The sequence below is a fragment of the Drosophila erecta genome, unplaced genomic scaffold, assembly GCF_003286155.1.
Source record: "Drosophila erecta strain 14021-0224.00,06,07 unplaced genomic scaffold, DereRS2 tig00000000-arrow-pilon, whole genome shotgun sequence".
NCBI classification, from domain to species: Eukaryota; Metazoa; Arthropoda; class Insecta; order Diptera; family Drosophilidae; genus Drosophila; species Drosophila erecta.
Genome location: NW_020825194.1, coordinates 26533021 through 26558697, shown reverse-complemented (window position 1 = coordinate 26558697; position 25677 = coordinate 26533021). Strand labels below are relative to the sequence as shown.

Genomic DNA, 25677 nt, shown 5'->3' with positions numbered 1-25677 from the left:
TTTCCTCCCGCTGAGCTAAGGGGTCTATTACTAGCCCGGAACTATTGTCTTGGACGCAACTGTTCGCAGGACGCTGTTTGGGGCACAACAGAAAACATAACCACAAAGCAGCGTTAAAGCAAAGTGAGTGCGCTCAAATGCTTTGCATAAACGGAAAGTAATAATTTAACGAAAAATTTCCTTTGCTGATGCTGCTTCTGGGTTCCAGCTCCTCTTCCTTTCGCTTCAGTGGATCCCCTTCGAGGATGTGTGGGCGGTGGTGGGCGGGCGTGGTTGGCTGGGTGGAAATGCCTTTACCGCTATTGCGCAAATTGAACTTTTAACTGTGGCACGAGCTTCCCCGGGCATCCGGTGTCAGCTGTGTGCGTTGCCAACTGCTGCTGCTGCTCATGTTGCTGCTGCTGCTGCCACTTCTGGCACTGCTGCTGCCGCAGGAAACGACAACATGACCTTCGGGCGATTGCCCGCCTTAAATTTGCTTAGCATCTTCCGCTTGCGATATGGCAATAGCCCCAGATGCATGTCAACCAATTGCAGAACTTCTGGCTGCTTATTAGCATTAGCTGCTTCTGGGCAGTCTGCAATGTCTTTTGGGCCAGCCCTTCATATGCAGCTAGAATTATTCATGAACGAGCCACCTCAATTTAAGCTCAGTGTAGAATGCACATCATAGCAAATAACTCTTTGACTTGATATTTATTAAATATCCTGGCATGTTATGCATGTACATAAATTGTTCGAAATAATTCTTGCTTTAGATATGGAATCTAAAAGTGGTGGAGCAGCCTCAATATTCTTAAACGGAAATTTTCTTAGTGGCCAGTGAAATGTAAACTGAATGTTTCTTTCATTCGTTGATATTCTTCCATTTATGGTCCAGTGTGCTGCATGCAAATCTCTTTAAAACGCAATAACACGTGTTTCTATATGTGATCTGCTTCCTGCTCTGTTTCATCTTTTTCCGCTCAGGCTTTTTTAGTGGGCAAACAATGCTTTTGGCCAGGCTTTTCCCCCGGAAAACTGGTCCACTTAGTCGAATGCATGCGCACACTTGAGACGAATGTGCCGACAAACAAAAAACAAAGGGCGACTCATGGGCGTAGTGGACGCTGGTAGGTTGTCCATGGGCATTTGGATGACCCGTGGTCAGGGGCTCACCTGGACCTGGAGAAAGGATTGAGCGCAAATTAATTCGACTCCGGCAAACTTCGAGCATTTTCCGAGCGGGGCTCCCCGGGGAGCCTTTCAGCGCCACTGACAAATGCAAATTTCATTTTCATGCTAGGCTAAATCGAGTGCGAGAAGAAAAACAGAAGCGCGGTACTCGGAACTCGGAACTCGGAACTCCGTACTCCGTACCGCAAGCAACTCCCAAGAAGATTTCAACATGTCCAAACATGCAAATTTTCCAGTCTGTCGCTGCCTCCCCATCCCATCCCCATCCAGTTGTTTTTCATTTTTGGCACGGTACCCGGCTTTTCTCGGCCGCGCCGTTGTTTTCCCAAAGCGCTGGCAGGAAAATAAGTAGGGAGGAAGCAGGAAAAATAGCAAACCCGGCAACCGGAAAAGCGGAAGCAACGTGCGTGCATGCGTGACACAATTGAAGCGCCTAAAACGCCGAAAGCTCAGGCCAAAGTCGCAGCTGAAACCAGGAATCAGCTCGTACACAGGGAAAAATCACAACAATTAATACGAATTCGGTGCCAAGATCAAGAGATCTTCACAAAGGTGCCTAAACAAGATACTTTTAGGGAATTTCACCTTAAAGTCCGGATCTTGGCAGTCTCCCAGATAGTCTCCCTGATCCTGATATATACGTAGGTGTGCTTCAGAGAAGGACATACATACCTCACAATAGTTGGCCACAAAAAGCGCACTGCACATGAAGTGGCTAAATAAAGGTAATACATTTTTTTGAGTGCCGCAACCAGTTTCTAGCCAAACCGAGTTGAGCTGAGTTGAGCTGAGCGGAGCTAAGAGAATATGCTTATCTCCTGCGTTCTATCCGCCGGAGTCGAGCTATCGGACCCGGAGGAATCGTTAGCCGGCCATTTTGGTCGCATCGCACTGACGGGTAAACAAAACAAAACGAATCTCTGGGAAGAAGAGGGAGCAGCGGGAAGGGAATAGACCAACAATAGACCAACAGAAATGATGTTGGATGGCTCAGCTTGGGCTTATTCCCTTTCAAATACCCTTTTATCGGATATTCGAGCTCCCGACAAGCGCTTCTCAGAGAATATTTAAATTTACAAATTGAATAGGCTTGAATATATAATTTACGATTGGTTTTGTAAGGCTTATACACTTAAAAACCGATTAAAAAAGATGCAATAAGTTAGAGCTTAAGGTAAATGATTTATAAAAGTGTCCAAAAGTATGCAACAGATTTGCAAGGTTGCTTACTCTCTGGCGCCTAGCGATAGAGTTTTCTTGCACCCGATCTGGAATATATTCCCACTTTGAGGGAACCCAATTGATAGCGAAAGGAATCTGGAAATCATATAATTTTGATATTCCAGCCGATTAGAGGAGTACCTATTCGCAGTAGAGAAAGTTCCTCGGGCGGCGGAGGAGAACGCACTCAAGTGATTCGTCGATTGATTTGCCGTGCTTTCGATTGCCCTTTTGGAAGGATTTGGGGCAGGGTTTGCCGGGTTGTTCAGCAAAACAAAGCCCGGTGGAGAGCAGAAAGGGGAGCGTGGGAGCTGGAGGAGCAGCAAAAAGAGCATTGCCCGCAGCCGGCGACAAGTGCATAAAAATACACAACCAAATGGGATGGGGAGGGGCAGGGGCAGCCGTAAAATTGTTTGGAAAATTGATTTTTCTTGCATTTAACCGAGCATTCAATTGCTTATTTTCCGACAGACAAAGAGTGGCAAGAGCGCAAACAAAGAGCAAGCCATCAAGTGAAGTGGAAACATTGAATTATTTATATTCGTTGCACTGCGTTATGTTCTTCCTTCTTGCCATTTCCGCTTCCTCCCGTCTTGGTAACCTTTTGTGCCGGGTTTTCTTATTTTTTGTTTGCTAATTTCTCTGATTGCTTTACCAGTTTGGGCCTTCTTGTTCGCCTGGCTTCCGTTTTCCGCTTTCCCCGGCTTGTTTGCCAATGCGCTATTTACTCCTCACGCACAAAGACAAAGGCCACGGGCCTCGGCGCACTTGAAAATTGCCTCAAATATTTATATTTATACACGGAGCAAGCTTCGTTAGCTTACCTGCGGTTATTTGGCGAGCCCCCATCTTGGATTCGGGCGCCATCATGAAGTATTCATAACACGGCAACTCAATTAATTAGCTTTACTTGAAAGCGCGTTGGCAGACTAGAACTAACCTTGGCGATATGGAAGTAGCCCAGCCATCGAATGCTGTGGCATCATGCTAATTATTTTACACCGGCGACAAAGGCAGCCGGAATCGGAATCCAAGGATGTAAGTTTCAATTACCAGCTTAGACAAACGACGGCGGGTGGCCTTTGACTTTTGCCCTTTGACATGGGTAATGTGTTGCCGCGGGGAAAATGAATTATTGTCTGGGGCATAGCTGGCATGCATGAAGCTGGTCCTCGAGCTCAAAACTCAATTAACCCTCTAGGAAACCCGTCAAGCTGCTGGTTTCCCAAGAAGTTGCCCCAAAAGCATGGCCACAACTGTTACCTGCAACTGACGTGCTTTCTGCCATTTAAATTAGAATCCCATTCTGTCAAAAATTATATGAGTCTGTTGTTTGTTTGTTTTCACCTCGATTAAACAGAAGACCATTGGCACTTGTATATCAAGCTGTGAGCTCATAACACATTAAAATGGTGTTTCCTGTCTGCAACCCGCTCATTACTATTCCATTAAAATTTTTGCATCTATGTAATTAACATATTATAACCATGGCAGAGTATTTACATTTACTTTGTCTGGCCCATAATGCGTTAGCTTGCATTTTTAAATCGAATTAAAGGGGCGCAGGTGGGACTTTTTTGTTAAATCGAATTACATCATGAATAAACATAATGGGGACACACATGGACTTAAGTTAAATAACACTTCATTTAAAAATGTTGATTGAGTTAAAGAAGGTATTGGTATTGGTATACATCTTGATAAAAAGATTATCTTCAAGGAAGATATTAATAAAACAGCTGACAAAATAAATAAGACCATTCGCATATTATATCCGCTTATAAATCGGAACTCTAAGCTGTCCTTTAAAAATAAATTACTAATTTACAAACAAGTTTTCCTACCCACTATTCTTTACGGTTCTGAGATTTGGGGAAATCTTCCCTTTTATTTTTCAACTTGTAAATAGCACGATAAAGCAAACGAAACAAAAATAAATTTAATTTCAAATTAACGTCTATCTATCTATCTATCCTTCACTCAGTAGCCCAAGTTAGTTTTACTGAATTTTTGGCTCTTTAGTTGTTAAGTTTGTTATAATATAGTTCAAAGTTCATCCGCTCAAGGTTTTTTGTACCACTTTTTCCTTGCTTTGAAATGTTGAATCAATAAATTGTAATATTAAATATAATTTAAATTTTGCAGTTGTAAAGATGCCCAAAAATCTAATCTCTGTAAAGTACATTTAAGCTAGCTTTAAGCAAAAATATTTTAAAAATTTCATGATAAAGCAAACTCATTAATTAATAATTTAAGGCCCCTATAGTTTTATTTCAATACAAGCTCTAACTAAGCGCGCTGCAAAGTCGAAATAAATCATTTTGGGAAATTTACAACCCCAATTAAAAGCTTCACTTGGACCACAAATAAAGAGGGGCTTTGAACTTATTTGACATCTAGTAAGTTTGACCACAATGTAAAACACCTGAAATACGCAGCGTTTCGCCTGTGAAAGGTATCGCCTTACACCTTCCGCGGCCATTTGGCCAACACTCATAAAACCCATCCGTTTTGACCACCTTGGGAACCCCGTGGAATTCCTATTGATGGCGCTGCTGATAAATTCAATGTGACATCGTCCGTTGCCAGGAGATCGCGGGGAAGTGGGCGACTTTGTTGTTGCCGCCTCCTTGTTTTAGCAACATTATTAATTTTAATAGAAAAGTTTGCGGCTGAGGGAGGGGCGCGGGTAGCTGGGGTCCAAAAATTAATGAGGGTTGTCCACTTGGCGCTTGTTGAATTTGTAATTTGTTGCCTGCCCCGTTCCCATAGGAATAGCGATGCTTTGTAGTGGCGCTACACTCGCAGAAAACTGCCCTTCAGGACTCGGCATTTCCACTTAGCTACAAATGTTAGTATAAATCAGTTTCCTGGGCCAAAATAAATTGAATAGCACGGAAAGGTGTAAGAAGCTGTACGATTTCCGTTTTAATTCGGCAAGCGAATATTTAGTTTTTCCCGGCTTGCTATATTTTCGCAAGTGATGTTCTGCTGCAAAAGCTGCCCCGAGATAAGCGACAAAGTGTAAGCGCGGCAATTATTTGGTGATTTCTCAACGCTCCTGGCGGAGCTGCCGGTGGCAGGACGAAAGACAAAAGGCTTGGCCATATCGCGCGCAGTAAACTTAATTTAATAGCGGCAATCGCGGGCCGCGAGTGCGCATCAATTTTGAAGCCACGCGGCACTCTAGTCAAGTGGCGGCACACAAAATGCCATAAATAAGCGTAATAACTAATGTAAACAGCGCGGTGAGCGGTCGCGTAGAATCTCCAATCTCCTGCATTTGCATTTGCATTTGCGCCGAGGATTGCCGCAATAAATTGCGCCGTAAAAACACATCGACATCGACGCGGGTTGGCTGAGTGAAGGTCCTTCGAGCCGGGTAAGGTCGAATTGACACGGTGCCGCATTAAAGGTAAAGTGCACACACAATTCCAATGAGTGGGTGGCCCAAAAGCGAGCCAGCGAAGTGAAATAAATGCGAAAACTTCAAAAAGCGCTCAAGGTAATGCCCTGCCGCCAAGGGCTACAAATGTGGCCAATATAAATTCCCAATAGCTGGCGCTTCCTTCGCACCCCGACCCGAAGCCACCCCAAATTCCTACTCCGGAGCTGCGTGGAGCGGTTTTGAGGTTTCCCCCGCCGAGTATGTGTGTGTTTGATTTTTATTACGCTGACAAATGGCGTGGCGCATTTAAGCCAAAACCCCTTTTTGCGCCCTTTCCGTTTGGCAGTGAAAAAATTTGAATTTCAGCTTACCAAACAGCCAAACATATGTGGCAGCGCCTTCCACGTCGCTCGCTGGCTTTTCGGCACTTGGAAAAATTCAAAAATTGTACTGCCAATTGTATAATGTACCCCAATTCAGTCTCGAACAAGGATAATAAATACATATTGGTCACAGAAGCATGGTGTCCACTATAACTGGTATCCACCATAGCTTGATTCCACTTTAATGTGTGTAGTTCCTTCATTCATCATAGGCCGCTAGTATTCGCTATTGGCCTGAATCGGTTTATCGTTTCGAGAGCATAAATACCCTCTGCTTCCTTCGCTTCTCGCTAGCAAATATTCCAAGTGCAGTGCCACTGCAGCTTATGTAGCATGCTTTGGAGCTTAGCGTGTAAGGCGCATAAATCGTGCAGCATTTTCCCTGCCAAGCCGCGACATGACAGCTCCAGCTCCAGTTCGCTGGGAATCTGCACCCACGAAAATCCGTAAACCTCACTGCCGCCGAAAATCCATTTATTAGCCTTGCCGCGTGAAAAAGTGAATAAATCGCTGGGCGCGATTCACTCACCTAGGCTCAATTGATTTTTCGCCAACAGCCGAGCAACTTCAAGGTTGCTTTAAGCGTAGCTACACAGATACACATCCACCCACTTGACTTTGTTTAATTTGGCGCAAGACAAAGACTCCGCCTTTCCACGCATCAAATTTTAAACAGCAATCCAAGGGGCCATGTAAATACAAACCACGCGCCTGAGATTACGCTTTATGATACGTGATAACGCATTGCGTAACCTTTTCGCAGATAATCCTGTTAGACTCGCGACCTCCGACCCTCCGACCCCTCGTCCTGCCGCCTGAGTCTGTGTCTGCGTCAATGTCAAAGGAGCCTCAGACACTTGCGAAGGTGAAAGGATACAGGGAGACCCTATTAGTCCTCGAGCGCCATTGACTTTGTCAAGTTGTTTGCAACTCATCCTGAGCCCTCATTTAGGAGGGTTGAGTGCACAACTATTGTGGATATTTTATTTGTGCCACTTCTGGGTAAGTGCTGTTCATAATTGACAGAATATTATGATTGACATGCTCACGAGCTGAAAAAATTGGTATTCTACAACTCTCTGGGAACTCAGAAAATGTGGCTAGATGTTTTAGTAATACGTTTCTCTAAGATGGGAATTTTGAAATACATACTTGTAATTAAGACATGCATATATATTCTGTATTTATAGCACCTTCATTTTTCATCTATTACTACGCCATCCCAAGGCTGCCTGTGCATCATGCCACTTGCCAACTGGCAGCGTTTGAGTCGCCCCTTTCCTGTTGACATCTTAACACTTGCCGCTTTAGCATGCCGTGCCACATTTGGCAACGGTGACAGGTGCCTTTAGTTGGGTCTGGCAGGGCATATGGCATAAAGCTCTGATGTCATCAAAAATGTCACTCAAAAATTTATGAAAAGAGAAAAATGGGCGGGAACGCATAGACGAGGTGGCAGACGAGGACGAACGGCTTATGTATATTCCTCTGCCCCGAAATCGTGTGGGTTTCCAACGAAGACAGCGTGGGAATGCCAGCAGAGGATCCTAGAGCTACTTTTATCGCATATAAACTCACTTAATGCGAGTGCATATTGATAAGAGACAAGGACGCGACGGGCGGATAAGGAGGGGTGGGCCATATCAGCGACGGCTGCAGGAAGTGCGCTTAAATGTGTCGCTTGGGCCGGATAAAGCGTTAAGCCTTTGCGAGGACTATGAATTATTATTGTTTGGCCCAAGCGAGCAGTCACGTTGCTACTACTTGTAGCGATATCGATTACCGACCAGGCAGGCACAGAAATCAATTTGATGCTCTGTCACCAGCACTTCCTGATTATCCGGCCTCTATTGTTGCCACCGGTGCGTATACGCAATATTTTGCACATGTTTTTATTGCCCATCCCGGATTCGCGTCCGTGTTTTCCTTTCGGCTCGCGCGTACGTGCTTCCACAAGTGGATGAGTCCTTCCACCTGGTAGTTGTCATGCAAATGTATCGCTGCCAGTCCCACAATCAAATTAAAGCCAGCCCATAAAAAGTTGGCTGCTTAATTGCCAGCACTCCTATCTGAAGTCGAACACCAAGTGCGGCACACATGTGTGCCGATAGGAAACTTTTAAGGCCGATCCGGGCTTTTCAGCCACTGCTACTTTGGGCTCGGATTATCGCAATTTTGTTAGAAGTGCGACGTGACTCCGTTATAAGGACTCTTACAAGCGATTTTCTATCAGCAACTCCATTATCACCTTAATAAAACTGTGTAATCAAACTCGCTTGACCCATTTAAATGTATTATAAGCTCTACAAATATTTAAAATCGTCAACCATCTCCTTAAATGCTGAAAATATCTATAATAATGTATTTGAGAATTAATTGGATTTTGAGTTGCATTTTTTGCATAATTAGCATAATGAAACTGAGCGTGCCAAAAAAATATCTTAAGTATTTCCAGAGGGAACCCGATAAGAAATTTATGAAGGTGCACAACAATCGGATTAAGTTCAAGTAACTGCTGAAACGAGGGTCGCCGAGGTCGCATATTTGCATTTGGGTTAGTTGAGATGCCGTGTGCATAGATATTGATTAGCCCAAGCACTTTAAGTACCATGTAAAGTTCTTAAAGTTTCTTCTTATGGACACGATTATACGCTGTAGGTTGCTGGAGTCAATTAAAATCCGTAACATATTAAGCTCAAATAGTAAAAGTTCCTTGTTTGTGCGATTCGCAACCAATACTGGCATTTTCTGGGAAAACTTTAAAATATATTGGAAAATCCCTGCTTGCGCCCGAAGAATTAAAACGGAGAATTACAACTTTAAGTCGTTGTGAGCTACGTCCTGCTGGATGCGGCAAACTAAAACATTTATTACCATATCATATCATATCATATCAACGGTGGGCATGGCCCTCAGCTCCCAGTTAAAGCCTTGGCATTCTTGACGTTTTTCCGGGTCGTTTTTTTTGGGGCGTACCCAAGGCAGGAGTAGGAGTGGCTACCCGGGTTAATGGCCTGGGTCATCATCTGTGCGCCGCACATGCATGGCAAATTACTGAATATACAATTACAAAATACACTTTTCTAATTGTAATTGTAATTGTAATGCAGCGCCCAAACAGGACGGGCAAACAGCCCGCAACCCGCAACCCGCAACCCGCAGCCTGCAGCCAGCAACAATAATGCAAACAGTTTAAGGGGCGCCCCAGTCGGAAGGTAAAATTATATGCCTATGTACACACTCGGCACATAAAGCCGAAGTGCTCATGTGTGTTGACATATTGTCCTGGTCCTGGTCCTGGCACTGCTCCTTGTCTCGATCCCAGTCGCAGCCCTGTTTCCATGTTTATTTGTTTGCCAAGTTAGTGTTAACTTTAGTCATTCAGCCAGATATCCGTCGGTGGCACTTCAGACGACCTCCATTTGAGCTGCTGCTGCTCTTGTTGCCGTCGCTGCACGTCGTCATTATTATAACGTGCCCGCCTGGCCAAGTGACAGTCTGCAGGCGCTCCGCCTCCACCTGGCCAACAATGGCTGCTGTCGCCTATGGATTGCCATGGTGGAAGACACTCGGAGAAAAGGGTTGGCAGGCATATGGCAATCCGCTTCATCACGTTGCAGTAATTCAGTAGGCTGGCTTTAATCGACTTATTTCATGCAACTGAATGTCGCTACGCAGGCTTAAGAATACTATGCCCCATTTTATTTTCTCTAAGTGCATGCCTGGCTAGTTCCATCCGTCATTGGCTCTTACACATGACCTCATTAGCCGCTGGAACGTGACTTGTTATTTGCCTTGTTTCGCGAGCTTGCGGCGTCTCTTGCTGCACGACTGTCCCTGTGTATTTGCGCTGTGCATCTGTGCCCAGAAACCGTCATATTGAGATATCCACATATCCAGATTTTCAGATATCCCGATGCACAAACACGCATTTGTCTGCGGGCCCGCTCAAACTCTAATTAAATTTGCCGGCGCTGCAATTTGGCTGCGCGGAACCGCAGGACCTCGAATATGTTAGCGAAAAGTGTCATTTGCAGCGAGCGAATGGTGAATAGTGAATACCGAATAGCGAATAGCGAGACTCGAATCACGAATCCCTGCCGGAGCCAAACAGTTTTTGGGGCATTTCCGAGTGGCGGCGTTGGTTGGCTGACCTCAACGTTTTTCCTGGTTCGCCGACTGGGGATTGGGATTGGGATTGGGATTGCAGGTTGCAGGTTGCTGGCGGGAATTAGGCGCAGCAATTTGCATTGCAAACAAAGTGAAAACAATCAATTTTATTGCAGTTGCATTTAGTTAATTAACACCAATGCGCTGCGCAGCGCAGGGCTTACGGTTTTGCCAAATGAAAATGGGTTTCGGGACTTGGGAACCGGGATTCTGTGGATTTGGCCGCTCGTAAATTAGCCCGAATTAATTAATGCTCATTAATCAAGCGCAAAGACACAGCAGTGCAAGATCACATAAAAGACAGAATGGCAGTAAAATTCAGCCCCAGCTTTATTTATTTTTTGTTCATCAACGGACATTGTGTGTGTGTGTGTGGCATCCATTCAATTTCACTTCGCCGCGAGTCGCCCGAAAATCTGAACTTCAACGCTTGCCACAACTAATTATGCCACTAATTGAATTTTCGCATTAAGCGCTGACCAGTGGAGTCGCCATCGGTGCCATCCCCACATCCATCCCCATGCCAGGAGGCATCCTGGTGAGCGATGCTAGATGGACGCTGAGCATTTCATCGGCTTCGCTCCGCACGAGTGCTGACTTAATTCAGTTGGCGCGCTATTGATTATTTCCCCCTTCCCCGGCGGGCCAACTATAATTACAATATTCACTGCTGCCGTTGTGTCATTATATGAATCAATCTAGTCCGTCAATGCTCACTCACTTAACCCATTGATGGCTAGCTGTAGGTGGGTGTATCCAACTGCGTGGCTTGTTGTTTCCTTTTGCTCAAATATACATAATACTAGTTTTAGGGGGAGAACCTGATACTCGCTCTGGGGAAATATTTCACAAATATTTTAGAAACAAAATTTGCTATTTATTGCTTTAAATGCACACCAAGTACTCATTGAAATCGATACTTTTCTATAAAGCATTGAAACCTCATTTAAAATGCACAAATAACTTCAAATTTAGTGACACAGGTCGTTGCAAGGTTAAGTTTCAACCAATTCAAACGTTATATCCAACTTAGTGGCTTATTGTTTCCTTTTGTTTAAATATACAAAATACTAGTTTTAAGGAAGGAATCTAATACACAAATATTCAATATAAATACAAATATTTTAACAACAAAATTAGCTATTTCAGCATAATTATGTAGAATCGCCGAGTTGCACCAAATACTCATCGAAATCGATAATTTTCTATAAAGTATTAATCGAAACCTCATTTAAAATGCACGACTAAACTCAAATTGAGTGACACAAGTCGTTGCAGGGTTAAGTTTCAAACCAATTCAAACGTTATATCCAACTTAGTGGCTTATTGTTTCCTTTTGCTTAAATATACAAAATACTAGTTTTAGGGAAGGAACCTGATACTCAAATATTTAATATTTAATATAAATACAAATATTTTAACAACAAAATTAGCTATATCCGCATAATTATGTAGAATCGCCGAGTTGCACCAAATACTCATCGAAATCGATACTTTTCTATAAAGTATTAATCGAAACCTCATTTAAAATGCACGACTAACTCCAAATTGAGTGACACAAGTCGTTGCAGGGTTAAGTTTCAAACCAATTCAAACGTTTGTCAAAATCCATCCTTTCTGGCGTTATTTACCAAACGAAACCATGGTCGTTGGCCGAGCAAATGTTTGGATTTATGTAGCGGTTTCAAATATTGAATTGCATATTATGGAAAAGCTGCTGGTCGCTGCGTTCAGCTGATGCACACGACTTCGGTGTTTGCCAGGCTGGCAATTGCTTTCTATTTGCTGGTATCGAGTTTAATTGACAGAACAGAATGTGAGTATCGGGCGGGGAAATGTTGCTGTCGGTGATATAGCCTTTTACTAAGCCATCTAATACCTTAAACTAATAATAAGTTTGAGCAGGCAGCGATCAAATTTAAAAGGTCGGCTTTATCCTAGGAACTCAACGGGATGCAGCACACCTAATCCGAGTGCCAGGCGGAGATGTAACATTAATTGAAAACTCTGATTGAACGCAAACACATACAGTTTGTACAGTTTGTACAGTTTGTACAGGGCACAAATCAACACTCGGATATGTATGTTGTGGGCTAACCGAGCTGCCCACATTTTGGTCTGGCAGAGTCTGTCTGTGCGACTTTGTGCGGATTTTCCTTTGCCATTTTCCTGGCCACCCCCCGCCGCTCGGTTTTGTCGCCGGACAAGCGGCATTCATTTCCGTATGACTTGAAAATTTTGCGGCTTTTCACTTTGCGGTTATCCCCGAGCACAAGCCGCAAATGTAAAACTAATGGCATTCCGAAATTTATGAATGCAATGTGCACAATTGTGCCGGAGTGTGGGTTCTCGAGTGTGCGAAGTGCTGTGATAATTATTTTGCCATTAGAATCCGATTAGTTGGAGGGCTTTTGGTGTGTGTGCGGTGCATTTGATTCATTTCCGCTGTCATGTGCGGGCTTCTTTGGCTCCAGAAGACCGTTCTTCTGCTGCGTTTTCTGCTTAAAAATGTAACGCCCTGCGGGGCGATTATCGCCGGCATTATGAGCGTTATGAGCATTATGAGCTGCCTGATGAAGTTCAAACAGCCAAAACAAATAAGTTGCCTCCACGCCACCCTGCTATCCAGCAGCTTAAATATTTTCAGCGTCAATACTGCGCGAGTTTCACCCATTTGGCATCAATAAACTATAAAAGCGGAATGCTTGCGGCCCGTCTGCTATGTTTACACCCAGCTAAAAGCGGGAAAAGCGGGGAAAAGCGGGGAAAACCGGGAAAGGGCGCGGAAATAGGGGAAAAACTGAGATCCTGCGGGCTGCAGTAAATATAAAAGTAAACGCCAAGTACATAGACAAACACAGTCAGTGCAAGTCAATGGCAATGCCTCGGCGAAGGCAGCCGCTGCCAATGTACTGTAAAATTTATGACTCGAGCGCATTCCACAAAACATTTGTTTGGGTCTGCACTGAAAAAAATGGCGCAGCATTTTATTCTTAGAAATTAGAGATGTATAGCCGATTTAAAGACGTTTATTCACATTTTAATAGTAAGTATTGACTATGAAACCCAGTCATAGGTAAGCTAAAAGAAAGTATCTTTGCACCATGTTTATGCATCGGCTTATACTACATTATTTTTTGTACTGCACTTGCAGCATAAATAGGCAAAAAAATTATAGTCCAAGACAAAGACCCACGGACAGACGAGCGCGGTAAAGTTTACTACGGTGATGGAGTGCGGAGGAAGATCCTTATTCAGCTCCTTCGTCCTTTGCTCCTGCTGATGGTGCAGCTTGCATTTAATGTTCTGTTGGCCGCATAACTTGGGGCATAAATAATGAGCCCTGGCAGTAACAATAACCAGATATTGGTTGCGGCTTTAAGTTTTACGCTACCAAAGGCTAAGCCGTAAAGTCAACAGGGTAGAGGGAAATCCAGTCCCAGGCCAAATTAATAAAGCCATATTGACAAACATATTCCTTTAAATAAAGCCCAAACTTTATATTAAGGGGGGCATTTATTTTAAGCTGCATTTTTTGGTAACTAACTTGCAGGAATTATTTATGAATATTTATTCAACTGCATATAAAACTGCACTCTATATGTATACATTTGATTGACATAGAATTACCCGTTCGGATTCAAATGTGAGCGAACCTAGTGAAATTTCTTAGATTTTAAATCACTTGCATACTTTAAACTTCCGTTGAGTAATAAGACTGGGTCTTGAGTTACCCCTTTGAGGCAGAAGTCATCAGTTCCAAGATCTTCTGCTTTTCCGTGACAAGTTAATTTGGCAGGTCAATCAATCTTGAATTACCCAGGCGCACTGATTACAAAGAGAGGCATCATTAGTCTGTCGGAAAGTAATTTTCTTGTGTGCCGTTCTTCCCCACGATTTGAGCCTCAAAAATATTGTAGAATGCCTCGAATTAAATGCAGACTTTGAGAATTACTCGGCTTCAACTGGCGGAGCTGCCAGCTGCGGGGAAAAGTTGTCTCCAAATTCCTTGGCTTTAAATGCTAATTATAAGTTGTTTTTGCGCACAGACACAGACTGTGAAACTTTATTCAAACTAGATATGCATATGCCAAATAAACAAATGTATGCATATACACAAATATACATATAAAGTGCACATGCGATAGAAAAATTACTGAGTGTTTAATTCAAAAAGCATATGAAAAGTTTATCCTTCGGACAAGAACATGATGTCTCTTAATAACTTTTTGCCAGCATTTTGTTTGCTGTTTTCCTCGTTTTTGCTTGGCTCTTTCTTGTTATCCTGCCAACACACACAATTATATATACTCGACCGTTCCGAACATGAAATGAGGGCGGTGGGTCTAGGGGCGTGGCCCAGCTTTTGGCCATGTCTACTGTGTAATTGTCGTAGTTTCCCCAACCATGACCGTGCCCATGATGCTGGTTTGGTTCTGTGCCTGGGCCCCTGGAATACTGTGGGCAAATTAACTTGTTTCAATTAATAATCCCCCAGCAAATATGTCAACCACATGGGCCTCGGGCCAGGATCTGCATCCGGGGGAGCCCGGGGCACTCGGGCCGTTGCTGAAAGTCAAAAACTATGCAAACTTTTAGCTGACTTTGACATTTATGGTTTTCCCCGGGGCTTGGCCAAAGTTTTCCCAGCTCCGTATTCGATTTTGCCGATCGGAACAGTCGGCCTGCCCGCCGAAAGTTTTTAGGCGACACGCTTAGTTCTGGCTACATTTGGCTAATGAGTTGACCAGCCATTGGGTCTAGTTGGGTGCTTTTAAATCCTCAGCCGTCGTCACGTGCATTCCCTGAAATTCGTACCCATTAACGAACGGTCTGCTGTCCGGAGGGAAAGCTGGAAAGGGCTTTTCCTGAGTTTCCAGCCAACTAGGATTGGAAAACAGAAAGCAAGCTGGGTGACTTCGCCTTGGCCCTTTGGCCGCGCTGGTGCCATCTTTCTGGTTTAATCCAATTTATGTTGCTTGCGAAACTTTGTGAAACAACTTAAAAGTTTTGCGCTTAAATAGCACCAAGTCGAATCGAAAAACAAAGTATGAAAATGAGTTTACTCGCACATGCTGAAAAAATCCTTCGACTTGGGATTTTGAGCAAAATGTACTTCTGAATATGTGGTAAAAAACACAAAATCTAATATTTATATTAACATTGATAATAATACATTTCCAAGTCCCGTTTCTTTGCACGTACTTTTAGGCGAATGGTGTTGTATTTCGCTTATCTTTAGGCACATTTGTTGAAAGGAAACTACACTTTCTTTTAGTGATGTAAATAACCAGTGGAAAAGGGTCCAGCTGTGGAGAATTAAATAAATTGCACATTTTGACACATTTTGCCACGTTGACTTATTTGCCACTCATCCGCCCTGTTGGCCGGCAGCCACGTTAACACGCCCCTTGGCCACTACGCCTCTTTGCTCTTCCGATGGCAATGACAACACGAATCAGCTATAAAATAGTTTTCGACACTGACGCATGCCGCATAGCAATTTTCCACACTGACCCTGCCGGTTGCAAACTTGCCTTTTATTTATTTGTTTAGAATTTTCCGCACGCCTCTCTGGGAAAAACCCTTTCGGCGCACGGGTCACTCGGTTCGGCCGGGCTAATAAAGTTGTCGGAAAAAATTGTTTAACCATAATGATATGCTTTGGGACAAGTGTTGTAATCCTTTTGCAGCATAACCCGTTTAATATGTATTGAAACTCACAAAAGAAACCACCATTAAGTGGTGTCCTCGGACCCAAGACTCCCCATCTCCGCCTGCCCCGATCACTTTGATAAGTTGTAAGGCTTAACAACGGTTGACGGCACAAATTGCCGCACGGAAAGAGCCGGAGTCAAATATGCAAAAGCCAAATGGAGGCCGTTGATGCTGGTTTTTCGGCCTCAGCCTCCTATTTGGCTGTTGGTTGATGGCTGTTGGCCATTCGGGCGGTTGGGCGGTTGGCTGGTTGGCTGGTTGGCGTTCGAGAAAGCAATCAGGCCTCACAATTTGCATTGGCCAAAACAGGGCGGCTGCCACACCCACCCTTCCACAATTAGTATACACATGTCCAGTGCTTTAGGGACTCTTTTGCGCCGCACGTGCCAAACAGTTTGTTGTGCTTTTCCTTTGTGCCCCGGCTTTTTGTTTTCTTTCCTGCAATTGGAAAATGTTGCACCAAGTGCAACTTCCCATTTCCACTCGCAGTCGCGGTCCGGTGGCGGCGATTTATCAAAAATTGTTTACTCCAAGTGATGGATGTGCAACATGCTTCTGACTTGCAACTGAGCGTGCAAGTGAAAAGCTAAGCAGAAAGGCACATTTCTGACATTTCCAGGCTGCAGATAGGGTCCACAGCCAAAGGGCGCCAGTTAGGACCCGGCTTCATTTTTACTTTAACATTTATCACTTTAAAATGGACTAAGAGTTGATGAAGGGCACTGCAGCTTGTTTCTAGGAACCCCTAACTGCGACGAGATCTTAAATAAAAAATATGTTTATTCAGCAAGTGATGGAAATACAATTTAATGAGTTTCCCAATATGAATCGATATATGATATATGAAAGGTGCATTTGTAGCTCTATAGTTGCGGCCATTATCGTCTGCATAGCAGCGGCAATCATATTTACATGTGATATATAGATACATAGATATATGTATCTGGCAGGCTCTCCAACATCGCACCATTTCCCGTGCAGCTGTAGCTGAAAAAGCAGTTTCTCTCCAGGATTCCGCTTTTTGCTCCTTTTTGCTAGTTTCTGAGCTGTCAGGGGCTGGTTTGCAGCAGCAACTGTTTGACCATTTGTTCTGGCCCAGACCAGATAGCTGGAGGATGGGGCTCGAAGTGGGGAAGAGCGACTGGAGTCCGACTGCACGACGGGCTTCGTTTCATTTTTCCATGTCATGTGTCAGCGCAGCGTCTCTCGCCCAGCGGCAATCAGAGACGCTGGTTCTATGCAAATGCGAGTATAAATGGATAACTCCATCATCGCAATTCATGCCACTGGCTGCTGCAGCCGCTGTAACTGCTGTAACTGCTGTAACGAAACTGTAACTGCCGCAGTGGTGCACTGGGAAATAAAATGGGTAACTGCACAGCAGGCCTCAGGAACAAAGCTCCAACTGAAAGTAAACTTATCGGGTGCTAAACACTGTTGTGCTAGTTAATTGCAGCACCATGCCGAAGAGATGAAACAAAAGCTTATTTCTCTCCGTGTAGTGGCAGGGCACATGGAAATGCGTTCGCCATTGTGTTGGTAAGTAGCAGTCGAGCCATGACCGCGAAGAGACAGTCGCAATCGCAACAATTGTATTTGCCGTGGTCCTGCCGCCCTCTTTGGGCCCCGCCCTTCGTCCTGCCGCGTTCGTCCTTCTGCGGAGTGCAATTTGGCCAGCAGCAGAAATTATGCAAAGCGAAAAAAATGGCATGCGAACTTGGCATAAATCAATAGAAAATTTATACGTTTCGCCAAGTGAACAGTTTTAGCGTGTCTGCTGTGCGACAGTCTGGGGGTCTGGGATTTCGCGTGTTCTACCAGCTTTAGTTCTCCTTTTTGACTTCTCCTTGCTTTTATACATGACATTTGAAATGCTTTTCTTTTGCCTTTGCTTTGTCTGGCCAAAGTTTCCCGCTGAGCCAAAGTCGGCTAAATCACTGGATAAGCACATTGATGTTGTCAACAGCCAGGACTCTCGCCAGTATGCAAATCGGGCTTTATTGATTAGACGTTTAACTGTTCAAATTAGGGGTTTCAGCATTTTGTTGCTTCCAAAATAAGAAAATGAACTAAGGGCGGACAGTTCTCGCAAAGTGTAATAACACTCTTTTTCCAGATCGCATTCCAACTGACAATTAAGCCCGATCAATGGCCTAAGGTAGGTAGCTTTAAAAATTGTTAAATTATTAGTCGAATAGGTTAATTACTAGTTAAATAGGTAATTCATTTGAACAGACCTCAGGCAAGGCTTAACTTGTTTATTACACATTAAGGAAAGTCAAAGTCCCACTCTGGCAGCTCCGTACTTGCAAAATAATTACACAAATTGTACACTCATGTATTCAGAGAGCCGTACGAAAATAGGAAATCCTTTAAGAGCAGCGCGTGCCAGTCTAGCTGGCGCAATTAATCATTCATTGATTTCCCCGTAGACCCGCGACGCGGAGTAACTTGGCGCTCTAATGGCCCAGAGGAGATTTCGGGAGCCGGGCCAAGGGGGCAGCGAAGTCAAGCATTACATGGTCGGGAGGAATCGGGACACCTTGCCATTAGACGGCCTAGCTAATTATTAACTGCATTAGATTCTGACAAATGACAAATTGCGCTGCCACATCCTGCTCCTTGTTGCTCTGCCGCACACACGCGCACACGAGTGTGTGTTATCGCTGTTACCGCTAAGTATTTTTGACACAAAATTAGTTACACAAGGTGGGTGGGGAAAACACGCCCAGCACATAAACACCCGGGCGCCGAAATATGCGGCATAAGCTCCGAAAAATTTCCAACACTTTGGGTCCGGTCATTTGTCATTAAAAATAACCTAACCACACTGCGAAAAAGGCGAAATGCGTAATTATCGGGCGAATGATTGAATGTGTTTCATCAAATAAGTAACATGAATTATAATTTTTACATATTTGCGGTCTGCTTTCTCCATGTGCCATCGTCGTGCCAGTTCTCCGCTGGGGCCATGGAAGTGGAATCCATCGCGTGCTCCGGGCAAATCCAACATTTTCCAGCGCCTCGCGAACGACAGCAAAATGAGCCATTCGAATCGCGTCAGAAGTGCCGATTTGTGGTCTGCCTTCGAGCCGCACAGTACTCCAGTTTTTAAAGGCGCTGCTCAAGCCAAAAAAAGAATGGTTGGTTAAAAAGGAATATTTTACCCATATTATTTGGCTGATTAAAGCCTTGTCATCGAATAACCAATCAGTGGATAAAAAGGTTCAACAATACAGAGCGCATAAATGTACTGCAAAGTATCAGTTAACGTTTGGCGTACAAATACCTTTGTATCTTTCTCCTCACATTCCATTGACTCAATCGTTTCATTAGTAGCGAGATACTTGTGCCCTCTCCTGGAGCAGAGTTACTGTTAGCTGGTGTGCCAGCTATCTGCATACATTGTGTGATATGGGGAGATCTAAAGTAGGCGCACTTGTGGCGAACTGGAGCATAACGCACTCAACACGGCATAAATTAAAATTTTATGTCCAACGCGTTCGCCTTCCAGTTCCTTGTGGGATGGGATGGGCTGGGTTGGGCTGGGCTGGGATGGGTGTGCTTTGGGCCACAGCAATTCACAGCTCGGGCTGAGGATTGCGGATTGCGGATTGCGTGTGGCAAGTGAAACAAGCACGCACGAGACAGAGCCAAATACCCGACGCCAAATACGATTTTTAGCGATTTAGGCGAGCGCGCGAGGCACGTTATAATTTGCCAGGCAGCCAAAAATGCGAGAATCCGGCCGCATTTGCTAATCAAAACAAATGAAAACAACATGAATTATGGCCGGCAGGGGCGAAAGGCTAATAGGGTTAAAGCCGCAGAGTTCAGCAAATGAAATAGCCCGAAAAGCGTCCCACACATGTGGCTCACTTTTAATGAAATCGTTCGAATGTGGTTTTCCGTTCTGGCCCGGTCCCCTTGCAAGTAGAATTGGTCCTTGGCTTCGGCGCCGTGTGACACACGTAATTTGAATATATGGCACTGGGTTTCGGTTCCGGCCACAGGTCAATGTGGGGAGTGCGGTCGGTTGGGCGCCAACTATTCCGGGACACTGTGTCCTTCTGACACGGGCTCTCAAGCTGGCCGTTGATAAATAATGAAGTCATATGTCCCAAGTTGAATTTTACACTATCACGCAATTGCCGGGCTTCGCTTTTCTGTCTGGGACCACGGCGTATGTACATTGTAGCGACGCCCACATTTTCGCAACTTTTTATGTAATCGTAAAAATATTTTTATGATTTCATAATTTTACAGTGTTGGTGGGGCAACGAGGAATGCTCCTTGTTTATAGCCGCAGCCCCATTGGCGTGCGACGTTGTCTATGCACTGCGAAAAAGCTGATAGCCTTAAAAATTGTTTAAAAAAAGGTAAGGCTGAATAGCTGAAAGCTTGTTCCGGAAAGAAGTGCAATAGGACCTCTTCAAAAATGTGCAGTGTGCATTGCTCTGTGATTTATGATTTTCTTTTCCGTGCGAGTCGTGCAGAATGGCGGCATTTTATTTCGACTGCTCCTTGGATTAATTTTTGTAATTTTCGGCACAAAACGGTGCTTTAAGTTATGCCTGGCTAATCTGGGCCTTGGCTCATATCGCAGCATTCATTTGCCATTTTATGCAAAACCATATTTCCCAGCTGTAAAAGCCGGCATCGCCGAGTTGGCCGGGCTGAAATGGAATCACGGCGGGGTGCCTACTTCCACCCCAAGTACAGCATACACACACGTGTGTGCTGGGGAATAGAGCTCTATCTGTATTTGTTTAAGGCTCGGCTACCTTGCGACAAGGACAACACACGGCTCACACAGCTCACAGCTTGAAAAATGTTGGTTGTCAACATTTTCAGTTTGCATCGTTAGCTTAAAAGCGGGCGCCACCGAGCGCCTCGCACAATGGGGCGAAAATCGATAAATGAGACAAACCGTGTGATTTGCCCCCTCGGGGCCACAAAGGACTTTCATTTTGATCACAAAATAGAAAAGTGCGGGGGTTACAAGGCCATCCGTGCGCCGGTGGGTGTGGCTCAAGTGCCGTGAAAACGTCCTGCTCAAACAGAAATTAATTATTCCGATAAATTTGATTCGGGGGAAAGAAAGAAGCGGAAAGCCGAAGAAAGACTGACAACTCTAACAAAAGTTTATGAATATTTGTGCTAATGGCGCGGCCGCAGATTGAACTTTTCGCCCACAGCTGCTGCAAATAAATAAATTAAAATGTGTGTCCAACAGGTATTCGCAACACAGGAGCTGAGTGCTTCCTTGAGCCTGTCGCCACAACAGGAGTTATCCGCTTCTATAAATATAAAATATTCTGCTCGACGCAGCCAAAGTTATGGCAAACTCTTGCAATTAAACTGTCAGACTTATGAATTCATTAAATATTTTAATTGTAGCTTTTGAATAATTAAAATTCCATTTATATGGCCGCACACACACCTCGAGCCATAAATCTGCGATTAATTAAAAGCCCCGTTCTCAGCTTTCCCGTTACCCGTTGTTTGTGGCATCCTGGGCGTATACGTATTGGCAATTAAACGTAATTACAAAAACATAACCGAAACTCGATTGGAAAATGCTTCGCTTCCACTGCTTTGAATCTTCAGTTGATTGAGCTGTCCGTTCGACAGCGATTTGCAATTTATGCAAATCACGGCGCTCCAGGTGGGCGGGAATAAAAGAAGTAGCTAGTCGCTGACTGGATTGTTTTGCCTAACTTTGAATTCGAATCGCATTTGAATGCGCATCGACACAGTGAGAAAAAGCAGATTCACGCAATATTTGAATACTGTGAAATGCTATTGACACCCATGTTGTTACTACAGATTTCATTAAAAGGCAGCTGTCTTTTCTTTAAGTTAGTTAAAGTTAGTACATCAGGACCTCTATTTAGTTCCTAGATTTAAAACGTTATGTTGTATATAATAATTAAGAATACATGCTATTTAATTCTAAGATTTATAATATAATATATAATAATTAAGAGTACATGTTATTTTTCCTGCGAGTGTACAAGCCCTTGCGGTTCGCTTATTTCGGTGAGATTATCCTATGGTGCTTCTAATATTAGTCCTAATTTTCTCAGTGCATGCAAATCCACTCACCTGGATCATCGTCGTCGTCCCAATCGATTTGACCGGAAGTCAGGCTGATGTGTGCCGCGAACAGGAAGAGCGTGAACAAAGCCAGGCAGCTTCGTCTGATGTTGGCGTTGTAGGAAGTTGTTAGGGGCATTGTGGAAGTCCTTTTCGCTGGAAAATCCATTGTGTAAAGTGTAGCCATTTATATGCAGGCCCGAATCGTATTTCAGAGTGTTTACCGCCTCTGTGCCGATGCTGTTTTCAATTTAATTTTCTCGAAAAAGTGCGCTTTTATCGCAGCTGCTGGCTCCTTCGTCGAAGTGTTCCCTAAATTTCGGCGAACCTCTGCTTTCCTCCTTCACTTCCTCCAGCCGGGCTGATTCCGAATTCTGGGAGTGCGCGGCTTTTTGCTCTCGACTCCGACTACTACTAATTAAGTTGTTCCATTTCAATTTTTGCCCGGGGCACAACTTTTCCGCTGCTGCTGCTGCTGCTGCCGTTGATTTTGATTTTGCTGCCGTTGATGTTGCCGCCGCTGCGTTGCACTGAGGTGTGCGAAGCTCTCGAATTGTTGCATTGTTTTTCCGATTTCAGTGTTCTGCAAGAGGTTGAGAGGTCGGAGAGTAGAGAGGTGAATAGAATCATAATTTGGCGTTAGCGGGGGAAACACAAATCCCTTTTAAGTGGATTAATAGTAAGCTAATTGCAGGTTGGCTAATGAGATAATGTGTTTTTTTTTAACTAATAAGGAAGTGCATAGTGGCTTAGCCTGCGGTGAGCTGGGAAATTCTTATTATATTAAACATTTTCTGAGCACGCATACTTGCTAAATCAATTAGGAGCAAGTAAACAGTTAGGGGACTACAAGGGTTAAGAGGCATTTAAGCCTCTCTAGAAGAATAACCCATGCAAATCTCAGCGGCATTTGTGTAGCAACGCTTCCATTTCTATAAGAGTCATTGAAATTATTTTACTTTGTATTCGTTAGGCATCATTAAGAAACTGCTGCCTACAGTATATACAAACTTTTACTCTTTGACCTAGTTTCCCGCAAGTTGTATCCACGTAGAGCGGAAATTAGTTTCACTTTCGAAAGCTAACAAGCTGCGCAATGATGACGGGCTCATTGAACCCCAGTCTCCTTCGGCGGACCACTTCTCACTTCTTTTGGCCTCCGAAAACGGTGCCTACATTTCGGCGCACTATCTGCAGTGTCTAATTTGGCATGGTGGCATGGGCTACATCCACTTCCCTTCACCCGTCTTGCAATGCGCACTTCAAACTTTAGACAACGCGGCAGCACCAGGAGCAGCTGCAGCACATTGTTGTACATGTTGGCAAACATCTCACGCCATGGCTGCCTGCACATCCCAGCCGCCCAGGCCAAAAACACTGAGACTCGGACAACATGTTTCCCGAAAATGTATGATTATCAATAGGAAACTGGCCGAAACTAAACTAAAGTTCTTTAAATGCAAAGCAGAAAGTTCCTACTCCTTTAAAAAACGAGTTATTCAAGGGAGGAATATTAGAGGAATTTCAGAAAGCAGGCAAATTAATAGCAGGCGCATTATTAGAGGTAGTAAAATGGCTTGGTTTTCAAGCATTATACAAATGTAGATGCCATTCCTTATGCACAGCTCTTTCTTTCAGTGCAGGGCTCAGCCTTCAGTCACTCCCCGATCCCAATTTTATGCAGGCAGCCACTCACTCAAATTTCGAGTGCAGCGAATTTTGTATACATTTCGTTTAATTTGGCCGCTGCCAAGAGCCCCCCTTCAGCCCGCCGCTGGAAAAACTTTAGCGACACTGTTCTGGATGGGGGAATGTAATGCAGAAAGAACAAAACACCGGGCTGGAAAAAACCGAAAAAATGGGGAAAAAAGGCGGAAAACTGAAAAAGTTGTCTGCCGAAATCAACGCCACTTTCGCCACAAGCATTAAGCGTTGCATGCAAAATTACCAGCTAGTGGTTTGTATTTCCACTCTGATTGCTGTTTAACATGGTTACATTGTCCTTGGAACCGAAACAGCAACAGCAACAGCAGCAGCAACAGCCACATCAACTGAAAATGAAACTGAATCAGAGTGAGAGTCCTGGAGCCGGGCATCCTGGCTGCCTTGCTCGTTTTTGATGGTTGTTTCGGTGGCGCTGCATGTGCATCACATCCATGGTGGCCGTGCATCATGACATGCTCTAGTTGCGAAACTTGTACACTTCTCCACTTTTTGCCCAGGTGCTTTTTTATTTGTGATCGCTTTAGTTATATGCATGTGGGACAAGTGGCGTCCAATGCGTGGTCGAATTGGAATGGGCAACACGAATTTGCTGATGCACAGGCCCAAACTTTGCCCCCTTTGGCAGGACAAACCAATTTGCGCTTAGATTGAGGGCCAGAACAAAAGTTTGCGCCTAAACACTCACTTGAGTGGAACTTATGCACGACAGGAGGCGAACGGCAAACATGTGCGGTTACTTCATCAACATTTCACGCTCGACTTGGCCAGCTCGGATAGAAAATGGCAGAAAGCGGTAGAAAAACTGCCAAGGCACGCAGCAAAAATGTATGCAATGCCGGCTGCTGTTCCCTGTTTCCTCCTCCCAGCTCCCTGCCTCAACAGTCTCACCTGGCCGGCAAAATAAACTCGACTCAACTGCTGGAAATCAACTAGCTGCTGCCCCCAATCCTGCCGAACACGTGGCACAAAGTTTGCCCTCAGCACGGCGACTCCTGCTCCTTTTTGCGCTCCTCCTCCTGCTCCTCCTTCTCCTCCTCCTGGCCAGCGCAAATACTTGGCAGTGAATGTGCTCTCGGTCCGTATGTATTCATACGAGTATTTGGCCAGTATGAGTCCATGTAAGCATTTATCGGCCAGCACTCAGTGCTGACCGAAAACCTTTTCGGCATCTCAGCAAAGGGCAGCCCGAATTTTTGGCCTTTGATGGGGCTGACTACTTTATAGGTATTGCTGGTTGAAGAGCATTAGGCAACGTACTCTCTAATAAAAAGAAATGTTTAATTTCAAGCATTAGGCACAAGTTGAAATGCACAATATGCCCCTAGACATTAAGAGGTCGTGGAACTATTATAAAAAATTAAACAAACCATTTCAGTCAATTTAAGCTGCAGTAAAAACAATGTCTGATAGAAAATGCTTTAGCCATTCATTTATGCCTAAACTGTAATGTAGCTGTAAGTAATGCAAGCTGTATGTAAAAATAATTTGTTTCCATGCTGGTTTAGGAAATGTAAAAGATACTTCTGCACTGAAGCATCAGTTTACTTCAATTTCACTCAATTTATTTGAAGAAACAGTCCACTTTTCAGTGCGAACTGCGTAATTTCTTTTATGGCTGTGGTCCTCCCCTAAGTTTTTCTCCATTCCGCGTTCCCGCCTTTTGTGCGCCATGGCAAGTCATCGATTTGGCACGTTTTGTGGGTCTGCGGAGCCAGGAGTTGTCGTGCCAGGAGCTCCTCAGATCGCGAACTCCGGCTCCGTGCCATTCGGACAACGAGTTAAAGTGTTTCGCCACGC

At 44.3% G+C, this 25677-nt stretch overlaps 1 protein-coding gene across 1 annotated transcript in view; it reads right to left on the bottom strand.

The window, feature by feature from the left end:
* LOC6552572 (hemicentin-1) overlaps positions 1–22294 on the bottom strand; it is a 59520-nt gene extending 37226 nt beyond the window's left edge. Inside the window, exon 1 of the mRNA XM_026976161.1 lies at positions 22165–22294. Coding sequence (XP_026831962.1) covers positions 22165–22294 — 130 coding nt within the window. The remainder of the gene's footprint in view (positions 1–22164) is intronic.
* Positions 22295–25677: the final 3383 nt, after the last annotated feature.